At 44.5% G+C, this 16,151-nt stretch overlaps 1 protein-coding gene across 1 annotated transcript; it reads right to left on the bottom strand.

Annotated features, from left to right (window-relative positions):
* Positions 1-7,905: 7,905 nt before the first annotated feature.
* LOC125787623 (piggyBac transposable element-derived protein 4-like) lies at positions 7,906-15,458 on the bottom strand. The gene is made up of 2 exons (XM_049472072.1): positions 15,307-15,458; positions 7,906-9,781 (listed from the first exon to the last, which is right to left on the bottom strand). The coding sequence occupies exons 1-2, from the start codon at positions 15,456-15,458 to the stop codon at positions 7,906-7,908; spliced, it is 2,028 nt and encodes a 675-aa protein (XP_049328029.1).
* Positions 15,459-16,151: the final 693 nt, after the last annotated feature.

The raw sequence follows: 16,151 nt of genomic DNA, 5'->3' as shown, positions 1-16,151 counted from the left end.
ACACCTTAGCAACCACCCTGGATACCATAGCAACACCTTAGCAACCACCTAGCAACACCTTAGCAACCAACCCGGATACCATAGCAACACCTTAGCAACCACCCCGGATCCCATAGCAACACCTTAGCAACCACCTAGCAACCCTCTAGCAACCACCTAGCAACACCTTAGCAACCACCCCAGATACCATAGCAACACCTTAGCAACCACCTAGCAACACCTTAGCAACCACCCCAGATACCATAGCAACCAGTTAGCAACCACCTGGAAAATATTAGAAACTGCCTAATAACCACTTAAAAACCATTTGGAATACGTTAGGAATTGCCTAGCAACAAGTTAGCAACAGCTTAGCAACCACCTGGAATATGTTCGCAACTGCCTAGCAACCAATTAGCAAGCACTAAGCAACGATGTGGACTACATTAGCAACTGCCTAGCAACTACCTAGCAACCACTTAGCAACACTTTACTTTATAAGATAATTATAAGCTTTTCACCATGTTAGCCAAAACTTTTTGGACTTCAACATTTAGCCGAAAGTCAACAGCATAGCAACCACTCTTCACACGCTTTAGACAGAAATATCTTAGCAACCATTTTTACTATTCAACGTTATTTAACTATTTAACGTACTTTTCCAAGCCAACTTAAAGTTCGATCGAACTTTCCTTTTCTAGTTATTATTATTATTCTACGCTAAAATTTCTCAACGCTACTCCTCCTACAGTTTTCGAGCTAGAACCACCAAACTTCACAGGATGGTAGAACCCATAGCCGTGGAGTGTGCTTGTGCTTTTCTAAGCGATCGGAGAACCAGGGTTCTAGCACGGTTCCGTCAAAGTCACTTTTTTCCCCATAGACTTCCATTCACACTTTTTTCAAACTGCTCTAAAAGTCACAATTTTCAAGCTAGAACCACGAAATTCACGTTTCAGACGATATGCTGATCTCACTGATACGATTTACGGTTTTCGTAAAATTATCGTACGAACTTTCCCCATAGGAATGAATGGGCGGAATGTTGGCCATCTCACACACACCAGCCGATCCTGCGCACGGCCCCCCTCTCTGCCCTGCTCCTCAGTACTGTATCTGTATGGAGAAGAGACTGCTGAACACAACCCACACCAGAACCAATACAACACTACACACACAACACACCACACACCACACCACACACACTTCAAACCACACATACCCCACACCACACACACTTCAAACCACACATACCCCACACCACACACGCTTCAAACCACACATAACCCACACCACACACGCTTCAAACCACACATAACCCACACCACACACACACCCCACACCACACACACACACTAACTACACACACACTTCAAACCACACATACCCCACACCACACACACACACTTCAAACCACACATACCCCACACCACACACGCTTCAAACCACACATAACCCACACCACACACACACCCCACACCACACACACACCCCACACCACACACACACTAACTACACACACACTTCAAACCACACATACCCCACACCACACACACACACTTCAAACCACACATACCCCACACCACACACGCTTCAAACCACACATAACCCACACCACACACACACTCCACACCACACAAACCCCACACCACACACACTTTAAACCACACACACTCCACAGCTCACATAGCCCACACCACACACACTCCACCCCACACACACTTCATACCCCACACCACACACACTTTAAACCACACACAAACTCCACAGCTCACATACCCCACACCACACACACTCCACCCCACACATACCACACACACTTCACACCCCACACCACACACACTCCACAGCACACATACCCCACACGTCACACACTTCAAACCACACATACCCCACACCACACACTCCACACCACACAAACCCCACACCACACACACTTCAAACCACACATACCCCACACCACACACACTTCAAACCACACATACCCCACACCACACACACTTCAAACCACACATACCCCACACCACACACACTCCACACCACACAAACCCCACACCACACACAATTCAAACCACACAAACCCCACACCACACACACTTCAAACCACACATACCCCACACCACACACACTTCAAACCACACATACCCCACACCACACACACTTCAAACCACACATACCCCACACCACACACACTTCAAACCACACATACCCCACACCACACACACTCCACACCACACAAACCCCACATCACACACACTTCAAACCACACAAACCCCACACCACACACACTTCAAACCACACATACCCCACACCACACACACTTCAAACCACACATACCCCACACCACACACACTCCACACCACACAAACCCCACACCACACACACTTTAAACCACACACACTCCACAGCTCACATAGCCCACACCACACACACTCCACCCCACACACACTTCATACCCCACACCACACACACTTTAAACCACACACACACTCCACAGCTCACATACCCCACACCACACACACTCCACCACACACATACCACACACACTTCACACCACACACACTCCACAGCACACATACCCCACACCACACACACTTCAAACCACACATACCCCACACCACACACACTCCACACCACACAAACCCCACACCACACACACTTCACACCACACACACTTCAAACCACACATACCCCACACCACACACACTTCAAACCACACATACCCCACACCACACACACTTCAAACCACACATACCCCACACCACACACACTCCACACCACACAAACCCCACACCACACACACTTCAAACCACACAAACCCCACACCACACACACTTCAAACCACACATACCCCACACCACACACACTTCAAACCACACATACCCCACACCACACACACTCCACACCACACAAACCCCACACCACACACACTTTAAACCACACACACTCCACAGCTCACATAGCCCACACCACACACACTCCACCCCACACACACTTCATACCCCACACCACACACACTTTAAACCACACACACACTCCACAGCTCACATACCCCACACCACACACACTCCACCACACACATACCACAGACACTTCACACCCCACACCACACACACTCCACATCACACATACCCCACACCACACACACTTCAAACCACACATACCCCACACCACACACACTCCACACCACACAAACACCACACCACACACACCCCACACCACACACACTTCAAACCACACATACCCCACACCACACACACTTCAAACCACACATACCCCACACCACACACACTCCACACCACACAAACCCCACACCACACACACTCCACAACACACACACTCCACACCTAATACACACAACTCAGCCCACACTCCACCACACATACACCACACTCCACCCCACATTCCAAACACACCACACCAAACACACTCCACAACCCACTCCACACCCCACACACTCCACACACTACACAACTTAGTAACTATTTGACAAGCCAACTTAAAGTTCGTTCACGAACTTTGCCTTTTCTAGTTTTTTTTTTGTTCTATTGTGCAGCTCAAGCTAGAGCTATGTGGATTTGGCAAGCACACCTGGACCAATCACCTGCATGGCAGCAAATTGAAGAGTCATATAGTGAAAACATTGCCTTAGCAACTTTACCATTTATTCCCCTAAATTATATACAAAAGGCAATTGACAATCCATTTATTAAATGCACATGTAAAGCTTGGGCAGACATTAGAAAGATGCTCAAATGTGTACAAAACTTGTATAGTTCCACACCGTTCTTTGCTAATCCCTCTTTACCACCTGTTCTGAGAGATGGGTTAACAAAACTTTGGTATGAAAGGGGTATTGAAACCTTTGGAGATTTGTGTGAGGAGGGTGTGCTTATGTCATTTGAACAACTACGGCAAAAATACCTTCTTCCTGCCAAACATTTTTTTAAGTATCTGCAGGTGAGACACTATATTGTTGCACAGCTAGGGGGCCGTTTGTTACCTCTACTGCCTCTTCCTTTAGATGAGGTGATAACAGGTAGGCAGGACTCTAGAGGTTTTATCTCCTATGTTTATGGAAGGCTATCCGAACTCCTAAAAGATCCTGTCTCTATGGTTAAACTTAGGTGGGAAAAGGATTTGGCGTGCATAATCCATGATGATGTGTGGGGGAATATTTGTGAGAATGCACAATCCTTCTCCTTTAATAGTCGCCACAAGTTAATTCAGTTTAATATCATTCATCGAATATATTTTACTCCTGAAAGGCTCCACCACATGAATAATGACTGCTCAATATACTGCCCCAGATGTAAAGTGGGCGTTGGAACTCTATTACACATGCTGTGGTCTTGTCCAAATCTGGAGGAGTACTGGAGGGCAGTTCTAAATATTATCTTGGAGGTCACTAAAGTGGATTTACCTCTGTCACCCAGACTTGTTTTGCTAGGAGATGAATCTATACTTCAAGATCAGGAAGGGAGGAACCTTTTTAAGGTTTATTAAGATGGCACTCCTGGCTGCAAAAAACGTATTACCATCAAATGGAAATCACCTGAACCTCCTAATTTCTCGATGTGGCTAAAAGAGCTTTCCTCCTATGTCCCACCAGAAAGAATCCTTTTCAACATGAGGAAAAAATCTAAACTGTTTCATGAATATTGGGGAGATTTTATAACTTATCTAAAATCCAGGACAGTATCTGTAACTGATAACTAAAATGAAGTTGCTATTATGCAGTTTAATTCTGGATCTGTAATTTAATGAATAAGCTGGCTCTGCTCTGTGTTTTTCTTTGCATCTTATTTATTATCATTTTTTTTTGTGGACTAATGCCAATGTGTGGGTTGGTGTTGGTGTTGGTGTGGGGTGGGGTGGAGTGGGGTGGGGGTGTGGAAGTGGGTATCGGGTGGGTGGAGGTGGTTGTCTGGTGGGTGGGGTGGGTTAATTGTTTATTTGGAAATATCTGTCATATGTAACATTGTTATGATTGTTGAAAAGGAAAACAATAAATATATTGTTAAAAAAAAGAAGAGGCAAAGCTGATGAAGAAGGATCCACTGGTCTGTCCAGCCTGTTGGCGCCACCTGCTGGAATCATGTGTAATGGCTAGTAGGAAATAAATTAAGGAAGAATCGATCTGCAGAGATTTAATTTTTATTATATATATATATATATATATATATTTCTTTTATGTACATCAGTGGGATACTAACAGGGTAAGTGGGTTTTAAAAGCATTTTCTAATAATAAAAACTTAATTTCTGGCGCCATATCAGGCCAGCACCTAATAAGGGTTCACTTCCGGTATGGGGAAACAAAGGGGGCAGCTGTTGTTTGGCATGCATGCTGGCGCTGTTGTGGGACCGGCTCGGTTGGTGTGTCGTCGCTGTGGCGGGAGCTGAGTCTGGTAGGTTTTAATAATTAATTCAGCGCATGTCTTTTTATTTGGTATGCGTAAAGTCAAGGCTTAGATTTTTTTAATTATTTAGGAGGTAGACCATAGATGCAGCAGTAAGCCATGTTAGGAATCTATCAAGGGTTTTCCTTCTGCCCGGTTGTTTGGTGGTGCAGTGGTCCAGTGGTGGAGGGCCATCTAATTAAATAGAGCTTTAGGCTTCACGGCCAAAGTATAGTAAGTATGGTTGTTTAATTGGGGGTTGTGTAGTGTAATATATCTCCTGGTTATAGAATGTGTTTATTGATTATTATTAACAATTATTATTTATATAATGGTGTTAATATTGAACTATATGCTTTAATTTTAGCACAGACTGAGTATTGTCCAGCCTTCCTTGTCCACTTGTGTTGGAGTGTAGCATTAGTACCAGTACTCCTCGCTGGTGACTGACAATATGCCTCCACTAGGCTCATTTTCATCACTCAATGTTAATGATGCCACTGATACTCTTTGCTCCACATTAAAGCTCACCTTCCGTCGTTTTTTCTTTCATTTTAAAATGTCTAGTTGTGGTCTCTAGTATGAATGAATGACATGTGAGCCGTTTTTGTAAAAAAAAAGTGCTCAGGTGTCTCTGTATAGCTCTTTTTTAATGGACTGTTTTAGGGGTGTGTCCAAAATGACCGGATTCCAGCTTTGCTCATGAATATTCATACATGCAAACAGCATGCAAATATCTCTCCTCTGATTGGCTAGGAGCACTGCGACGCCCCTCCACCGCTCAGCCGCTCACTGCCTCCCACCTCCTAACTGATGAGCGGTGATGTTGCGTCGCTTCAGCTCCGCCTCTGGGAGTTTCTCGAGCCAAGGTGGGCTGGTCTGTGAGTTTCTGCCTACATAGGCAGAAAGATAATTCAAAATTCACCCGTTTTTCGGAGGGGGGGGAGGGGGGATTTCTTTGCTTAGCTCCTGCAGACAATGGGGGCTGCAAAACAGTTTAATGTGCAGGTGTACACATTCAACTCTGAGAGACCTACTGTATTCCACAAAAAAACAAGAAAAATCGGATTTTCGCGGAAGGTGAGCTTTAAGCTCCTGTTTGGACGACCTCTGTCCTCAAACATCTCGAGCCATTAAACCAAGCAAACCGCAGCCATGGCTCAAAAATGACACGCTCAGGGAACTACGCTCCAAACTCAGAGCTGCTGAAAGAAAATGGCAAAAAAAGCAAAACCAGACAGACCTAAAAAACTACCAACTGCTCCTGGCTTCTTTTTCAGCCAGCCTCACTGCTGCTAAAGCTGAATTCTATCACAAAAAAATCAGCTCCCTCACAGACTCCCGGAAACTATTTGCTACATTCAAAACACTACTCAACCCTCCACCTCCTCCTCAGGCTACCTGCCTTACGGCTGAAGCACATGTCTCATTCTTTACTGGGAAAGTGGCAGCTATCAGCAGCCAGTTTACTGATGCGACATGTAGCAGTCCTACATCATGCTCTGCTGCCCGGTATCCCTCTACCGAAGGCGTCGCTTTCTCCTCGTTCGCTCCTCTCACTGAGAACGAGACACTGGCTCTCCTAACGCGTAGCCGTCCTACTACGTGTCCACTTGACCCAATTCCTTCAGACCTTCTGCAAACCATTGCACCTGCAATCATTCCGGCTATTACTCACACAATCAATGCCTCTTTAACCCCTTACTGCAGATGCAGTTTTTTGCTCATTTTCATGCGTTTGCACAACTATGCTATAACACTGAATATCTTAAGTTTTACATATAGCACTCAGGGCTTAAACTGAAGTAGACACTTGGGACAAATAAATAATTCACCTCCAGACTTTTATTTCAATTATTTAGGTTCCATTTGAGAACATCAAATGCAGAAGAAAATGTAAAAAAACAAAAAACGCCTGTTATTTTTAGAATTTACAATGTGTGTATGGATGTTGGTAATGTAAAATCAGTCATGCTCTACATTTCCTGATTCAGTAGGGACTTGTCAAACAAATTACAAAATTTTAAAAAGATACAAGAAAGCATTGAGAAGATACAAAGCATTATATTAGGTGTCCACTAGGCGTCTCCAAAGGGTTCAAAACCTCTCCAAAGTGTCCCTAACCTCTCCAAAATGCTGTCACTATACAACAAGAGTTTGTTACATTTTTTTTTGTTTGTGTGATAAAACAAACTATTGTAAGTCCATTTCAGAGTAATATTAATATTTTTTGATGATATGACCTCATGAAAAATGTAAAAAAAAAAAAAAAAAAAAAAAATTCGGACACCACATATTGGATATCAAAGTCTTTTAGAGGCAATAGTTCATTCATTCTAAAAACATGTCCACACCAGAGCCCCGTTAGCCAGTACAACTGCAAACATTATAACCTGCAATGTGCTGTTACCACCTCCTACGACGTGGACGAGGGGTTGGATTTTAGGAGGCAAAAACAGAACACAATGAACTCCAACTATTTACAAGAAAGTGAGCATTTTAAAACTATTTACAAGTATATGTGCCTAAGAGCTCTTCTGGTCGTGCCACTCTGTAAAGCACATTCGGTCCACAATTATGCAGAGTGGAACACTGCACGATCTACACATGAACATTGTTTTCATCTTGCAGTGCACACATTTCCTTCTGCCTTGTGTGGCTTTCAGCCGATTCTCAGTGGACATGTCAGGCACTGGAACAGGGAAGCACCCCTGTGGTCCACACTCTGGACTTGGAGGCATCGATGGCTCACTGGGGACTTCTGCAGGTATGGATACCTGTGGCTGCCCAACATCAGCCAGTTCCATACACAACACCTCCCTGAAGCTCTTCTGGCTGAGAGACTTCTGCTGCCTTGCCAGGGCCATCTCCTTATGGATGATGAAGCTGTTCACCACGGCAATGTCAACAAAATGAAGAAACAGCTTCACATACCAACGCCTGGTCTTCTGTGTCACAGAGTAGTACTTTATGAGAGCATCAGACAAGTCAACTCCCCCCATGAACTTGTTGTATGCTTTCACAGGTTCCGGCACAGAGATCTGTTGGGTGGACCAGGTTCCATTTTTGCTTCTGACACGACGCTGCACAGACTGCCCGCTGTAAGCTTTGTGGACAGTGGAGCACATTGTGACATCGCGTGTGACCCTCCACTTTACAAACAGCAGTGGGCCATCCCTGATCCATCGCATCTCACCACGGTCTGCTTTTTTTGGCAGGGCATTGGCTGTTGTTTTGGGGAAGCCTATCCTGGTCTCACGGATGGTTCCACAGGCCCCAAAACCAATTCTGTGCAGGTGACGGAAGAGCATTGAGCTGGTGTAAAAGTTGTCAACATACACCGTGTACCCTGTGCCCAGAGAGGGCACATGGAGCAGACTGACAACAGCGTCGAAGCTCAGGCCATTTCCTGTTGGTTTCCTTGCCTTCCCCTCGTATACACTGAAGTCACATGTGTAGCCACTGCAGCTGTCAGCCAGGATGAAGAGCTTGTACCCCCACTTGGTGGGCTTGTCCTTCATGTACTGCTTCATCCTGATTCTTGCCTTGGTGGCCACCATGCGCTCATCAATAGAGAGGTTCTGGTGTGGCTGGTAGTAGGCCCTGCAGGCAGCCAAGATCTGTTCCTGAAGTGGCTTCAGCCGGAAGAGACCATCGTACTCAGGCTGACCTCTGAGCTGATCATTTTTGACATCTGCATCTGGGTCACTCATGTGCAGGTATGCAGAGATAGCCTCATACCGGTACCCAGCCATCACAGAAGCAGGAAATGGATGGCTGTGCAAGCGGTCCTTCCTCCACAGGTCCCGGGTAGCGGAAGGCTTCATCAGTCCCATATAGATGGTTATGCTGAGAAATTTAAGCATTTCATCAGCATTTACATCTGTCCACTGCCTCTTGATGCCCTGCACGCTTCTCCGTGCCGCATATTTGTTGGTGTTGCTGCACAGGGTACGGATCACCTCTTTACTGAAGAACAGCTGGAAAATATCAGAGGCACTGTAGTCTGTCTGAAAATCCAGCTGAACTCCTGGGGTCCTCCTGGGGCGAAACTGCAGTGGACGAGGCTGCTCGTCTTCCTCGGACTTGTCAAACCATCTCTCCAGTGCTGCAGGTGGTGATGGGGCTGGGCACTTCTCCGCTGCACTTGCTCTCTGCCTGCTGGATCTGGCATCTGAATATGATTGTTGCACAGCTGAGGTGTGCGAAGAGATTTCAGGTGGTGGAGGTGATGGTATGAGCACTCTTCTTTTTGCTGGAGGTGGGCCTGTTCTCCTGGTGCCACTGCCATTAGCCTGTCCTCCAGCGGAGGTGCGAGGGACGTCCACAGATGATGAAGGTCCTGGGAGTGGTTCCAAAGGAGGGACGCAAGGTGGAACAGTGCTGGATGAATCCACTTCACTGTCAGAAAAGAGAGAACATGACCAAATGAATAAAACAGCAACATTTCTCTGGCAAATAACCTCACATATAACCTGTCACACATGACATAACCACATCCAGCCACTTGCTTAATCTGTATTTTGTATTTAGAAAAAAAGTCATATATTACATTTAATAGCACATATATAATAGTTGTATAATAATAAAATATTAATATATTAAATTTTAATAGCATGTATATCATAGTTGTATAATAATAAAATAGTCATATATTACATTTAATAGCATGTGTATAATAGTTCTATAATAATAAATTTGTCATATATTACATTTAATAGCATGTGTATAATAGTTTTATAATAATAAATTTGTCATATATTACAATTAATAGCATGTATATAATAGGTGTACAGTAATAAAATAGTCATATATTACATTTAATAGCATGTATTTAACAGTGCTAAATATACAATAAATACATGTTTTCTACGCATTCTATATTTTACTCTGCATTGCCTAGTGAGTAATGTTCTACAACATGCTTCACATCATGAGGTGCTAGCTAAAACGGCCGTGGATCAGCAGCAGGGTAAGTTTTATTTTAGACCTCATACTAGCTAATATTTAGCAACTAGCTAAACAATATTAGCTATTTAATACATAATTATTGCTAATAGGCTAAAAGTTTATGTACATTTATCGTAATTTAAAAGCATCAATTCCACGCAGGAATGCGTCCTCGTCCTCCGAGTCCATGCTAGCTGCCATTGAACCGTCATCACTCTAAGCTCATAGCTCATCTTAGCTCTTAGCTCATCAGACCTAAACAACTGGTCATGAACTTCAGCCAGAGTGAACATCCTCCTAGCCATGGTGTCCAAAAATGTTGGAGATCTACACTTACTGGCGAAAACAGTTAAAAGTAGAAATAAATTGCTCGAAACAAACTCACACGTGTGCGCTCTGAGTGCGCCCTGGAACTCAGCGTTGTGATGTGTTTTTTTTTTTTTTGGACAGCTCGCAGCTTGGTCACGGTTGCGCATTCCCCACCCCCAGCCATAAGACACCAATCAGGGCAAATTACGTATCAATGTTTTCGTCTGAGGGTGGACTATTGGATGAAATAGGTGTCAATCACTTGTTTGATTCTGGAGTAAAGCTATGACTTGATTTGATTGGACACCCCTGAACAACAACTTGATCCAGCGCTCACGCCATTGGTAAAAAGACTGCCACTCAAGGAAAACAGTTGTTTTTGAAAACAGTGAAAACATTACACTGAGTGATCGCTAGAAGCCTGAGAATATTACGTTCCGACTGCGCTGAAAAAAAACGCATGTTTTTGAGGAGGAGTGAGCAGGCGAATAAAGGACTTTATGGATATTTTATCTGCGGATCAGTGCTGTATTGTGGATGCTGTGATAGTAAGTGAATTTTCTATAATATAATCTGATGTTATTTTATACACTAATATTATTTTATAAGGCTATTTTGTTGGGGAGGCGTGTTCCTCATGTAAACAATGGGAAAAAACAGGCTGTTTTCAGTTGGAGATTTCTGGCGACTGGTTTCATGTAGATGGCTGTAAATTTGCATGCACGTAGTTAAAGTAGTACTAAAGAATATGAGTCGGTTATTTGGTCGGTGTGTTTAGAATATTTGATGCTTTTAAGCATTCTAATTTACATGGTCAGGGCGCTTCTGCAGTAAGAGGTTAACTTCTGGTGTTTTCCCGACTGCTTTTAAACAAGCACAGGTCACACCACTGCTTAAAAAGCCTTCTCTCAACCCCGCCCAGGTTGATAACTACAGACCGGTCTCACTACTGCCTCTCAATCAAGTCTCTGGCTTCCTCACCCAAAATGACCTCCTGGACCAGAACCAATCTGGTTTCAAGAAAGGGCACTCTACTGAGACGGCTCTGTTGTCTGTGAAAGAAGCGCTACAAACTGCTAGAGCTGCAGGACAGTCCTCAGTGCTCATTCTGCTGGCCCTCTCGGCTGCTTTCGACACAGTCAACCATGACTTCCTCCTAACTACACTCTCGAACATGGGGATCTCAGACAATGCGCTGTCATGGTTCAGATCGTACCTCACTGGGCGCTCGTTCAGGGTGTCATGGCAAGGACGGCTGTCCCCAGCCCACTCGTTATCCACTCGGGTTCCCCAGGGTTCGGTACTGGGACCTCTTCTCTTCTCAATATACACCACCTCTCTAGGTCGGGTTATCCGCTCACATGGTTTTTCCTACCACTGCTTTGCTGACGACACTCAGCCATACCTGTCGTTCTCACCCGATGATCACTCAATCTCTGCACGAATATCACAGTGTCTCTCAGACATATCCGCATGGATGAAGGAACATCACCTCCAACTAAACCTCTCAAAGACCGAACTTCTGGTCATACAAGCAAAACCTTCTATTCAACATAACTTTGCCATAACCATCGACTCTCTCTCTCTCTCACCGACAAAGGTTGCTAGGAACCTGGGTGTCATGGTTGATGACCAGCTTCTCTTCACGCACCATGTGGCCTCAGTTGCTCGATCCTGCCGCTTTGCGCTTTACAAGATCGGAAAAATTCGACCGTTTCTGACGCAACAGGCCACCCAACTCCTGGTACAAGCTGTGGTAATCTCAGGCCTCGACTACTGCAATGCCGTACTAACTGTGTGTGTAGTAAAACCACTACAGATGATTCAGAATGCAGCAGCACGTTTGGTCTTCAACCAGCCAAAACGGGCACATGTCACTCCGCTGCTTATTGAGCTCCACTGGCTACCAGTTGCTGCTCGCATCAAATTCAAAGCGCTTACAATCGCCTACAAGGTGATGACAGAACAGCTCCTTCCTACCTGCACTCGCTCCTGAAGGCTTACTCTACCTCCCGGCCGCTGCGCTCCTCCAATGAACGTCGCCTCGCTTTGCCAAACACTCACACAAAGCAATCCAGACTGTTCTCATAGAGTTCCACAATGGTGGAACAAACTACCTTCTACTATCAGATCAGGAGAATCTCTCACTATCTTTAATAAACTCCTGAAGACAGAGCTCTTCAAAGAGCACTTACTCTCCTAACACCTCTAACAAACTAACTAATTCTAACCTCATCTCCTTCTTCCTCTTCTCTACTCCTCTATCCCATTATTTCCCTCTGACCTCCTTAAGGCCCTATCTATAGATGCTTTATTTTTAACTTCTATTATTTTTGTACTTAACCTCTTCTATTATTTGCACTTCAATATTGTAAGTCGCTTTGGACAAAAGCGTCTGCCAAATGTAATGTAATGTAATGTAATTAAGACACACCCCACAATACTGGGCACTGGAATCGAATACAACACAGATTTTACCTGGCTTTTTTGGATGGTACACGCCAAATATGGGTAGATACCAATGTTCTTCGTTTGCCTTGAGCGGAGGAGCAACTTCTGCATGTCCATTTTTTAATATTTCTCCCATGAATGAGAAGAAGTGTTCCCTCATCTCTGGCTTCCTCTGAAGGAGAAGCGGTGAAGGGCCTGTGATTTGTTATCCAGGAGATGCTGTCTTGGACATTTAAAAGGCAAAGGAGCTATCCAGCTATTGCGGTCATCCTTTTTTAGATCTTCTTTCATTATTGCCATGAAAGTAAGGTCATCAATGGATGGAGCAATCTTGTTGTCATTGCCTGTCAGCTGGAACACCTTCTGGCCTAAGCCATCCCGTTCACTAGAAAGTGTTTCTGAAATGCATGCATCAACATACTCAGGGCAGTATTTCTCCTTTACTTCGAAAACACCAGGACATGGCTTGAAGAGACCAAAATTGGTTGAAAAACACCAAAATCGGCCACTAGGTGACAGAAAAATGCTATGCCATAGGCTGTAACAGCACAAAGAGCATGGCCATGTATGAGACTTGCGCGTGCGCGGAGAGACGCTTTGGGGAACCTGACACTTTGGTGAACAAAGTTCCTAACTCCCTAACCATAGGACTTGGACCAAAACCAAGGGCTGATCTTGGTCCAGCCTTTCAAGTATAATAACCTACCGCAACCGAGGTGTCCTTAGGACCCCCCAAAATTTCAACCTCTACGATCCACTTGTAAACGCAGGAGGGTCTTAGACTTAGAGCCTGCAAAACCGTTGTTTGGTTTTCGGATAGAAATAAAAGTATCTTTTGAGCTGGGGGTGCTGCGACTGCGTTAGAGGGGGTCCCCCTGAGTAACATGTCTGAAAACAGGGCCCCTAGGTCAAAAGGTCGCCGAGATACGGAAGGTCCGAACTGTAGGCTAGGGCAGCCAGACCACTGCAGGCCACAAGGTGGTCGTGTGGTGCACATATCCGAAGCTGGTGACCCTACCACCTAAGGTCTAGTACGTATGGGTACAAACGTAACGGTGAACGTTGGCGACACATCGGTGAACATTGGTCTTAACTCCCTAAACACGACACTTGGACCCAATTCACTGCCTGATTTTGGTCTGTCTGTGCCCAACGGCTGACCGAATGCTGTACCCGAGTCCCTAGGGGTACCCGATCTAGACCCCGCCCACCCAGGGGGCTGGGCTTCGGACATGTGGTGCAGCCTACCCCAGGGACGCCCCCCACCGAAACTGGTGACTCTAAGACCGATTTTATCATTTTTTCTATTTTATACAAGTTATTTGCCATGCACCGAGTCACCCTCGAAACGACTTAAGTTTCCACGCTGCTGAGGCACTTTGGTGATCAAAAACACTCTGGTGAACAACCTTCCTAACTCCCTAACCAAAGGTTCTAGACAAATGTGTCATTTGATCCGCCTGGGCGCCCTGAACAACCTACCAGTGGTTTGGTGTACGTGTGACTTAATGGTGATCTTAAAGTGGAAAAACAGAGTGGGTGAACAGAGACCCTTTGGTGAACAAAGTTCCTAACTCTAATAAACTTAAAAATAATAAACTTTAAAACTTAAAAATAAACACTCTCACACAGCAAAGTTAACATTCACACACAATAACTATTTACAAATAACAGATTTCTTAAACTAAACTAAACTGCACACAATACTAAACTAAAAACACTCACACACACAGCAAAAACAGGTTACACCTTTTTATGTTTCCTAAAAAAGTTCTCCATGTCTGAGGAGTGGCTCGATGAAAGTGAAATTTCGGCTTCCTCCTTGGCCTCGGTGTCAAAGAATTGTTGTTCCAGTCTTCTCTTGCTTTTAGGGTGTCTTCCTTCTTCTTCTTCTGACTCGTCGTCTTCTTCTTCTCTTTCTCCTTCTTCTTCTTCTACCTCTTCATCGTCTTCTGAGATGCAATTTTGTTTGTGTTGCAGAGGAAGGTGAAGTTGCCCTTCAGCAACTTCCCTTCCCCGGCAAACAACAAGAACTGCCTCACGAGTCCTACAGGTGTTCCCGTTGTCTTTCATCTTGGCCGTTGGATTGGCCCCCACACAGTAGACAAATCGTTGAGCACCTCTTCTGCGAAACATAATGTTTACAATGAATAAAATAGTTACAATTTGAAAAAAAAAATGCATTTACTTTCAACAATAAAAATAGATTTTCTTACCATACTTTGGTGGCGGGCGGCTGACCTGTCGGCTGGCTGCTGCTGCTGGCAGAGTGGCGGGCGGCTGACCGGTCGGCTGGCTGCTGCTGCTGGCAGAGTGGCGGGCGGCTGACCGGTCGGCTGGCTGCTGCTGCTGGCGGAGTGGCGGGCATTTTCAACATTTCTTGTCAAAAAGTAAATTAATTTATTTGTGACGGGTAATAAAGAAAACAAATGTAAGTCTTTAGGTCAGAATATTATGAACACCTTCTTGTTTATACACTTATTGTCTATTAGATCAGGTCTACTGATCATATACAGATTCAGCTGAATTGTAGACCTTACATTTTAATTCAAGGGGTTGAACTAGGTGTGTAGGAATTGAAACAAAATGCCTCCTCATTTCAGGGGCTTTACTCTTTGAGATGCTTTACCAGGCCTTTCTTTACTGCAGCTAGGGTTGCCAACTTTTCGAAAATGAAATAAGGGAGGGGTGGGGGGGGGGTGCACTATGATATATATATATATATATATATATATATATATATATATATATATATATATATATATATATATATCCGAGCTGAAGAACAAAGTGTAGAGATTCCAGATTTCTCCAGGATGCTCCTCAGCCAGCATGTGTATATTATGTTCAGTTCCTTCAGCAGCTTACCTGATTTACCAATTACCAAACCAGGTGTTGATATGATGATAAATAACTCTATTAAACTCAGATGAGGAGGAGAGATTAGGAGATGTTTTAAAAAAACAGGAAAACAGGGCTGTAAAAGCTCTGCTTTTTGTAAAATTGCTGTTTGTATTTTTAGTGTTTTACTGAGCTAATAAACACTGCACAGATAAGAAGC

This window comes from Astyanax mexicanus, chromosome 25 (assembly GCF_023375975.1).
Source record: "Astyanax mexicanus isolate ESR-SI-001 chromosome 25, AstMex3_surface, whole genome shotgun sequence".
NCBI classification, from domain to species: Eukaryota; Metazoa; Chordata; class Actinopteri; order Characiformes; family Acestrorhamphidae; genus Astyanax; species Astyanax mexicanus.
This window is presented reverse-complemented; position numbering and strand designations above follow the sequence as displayed.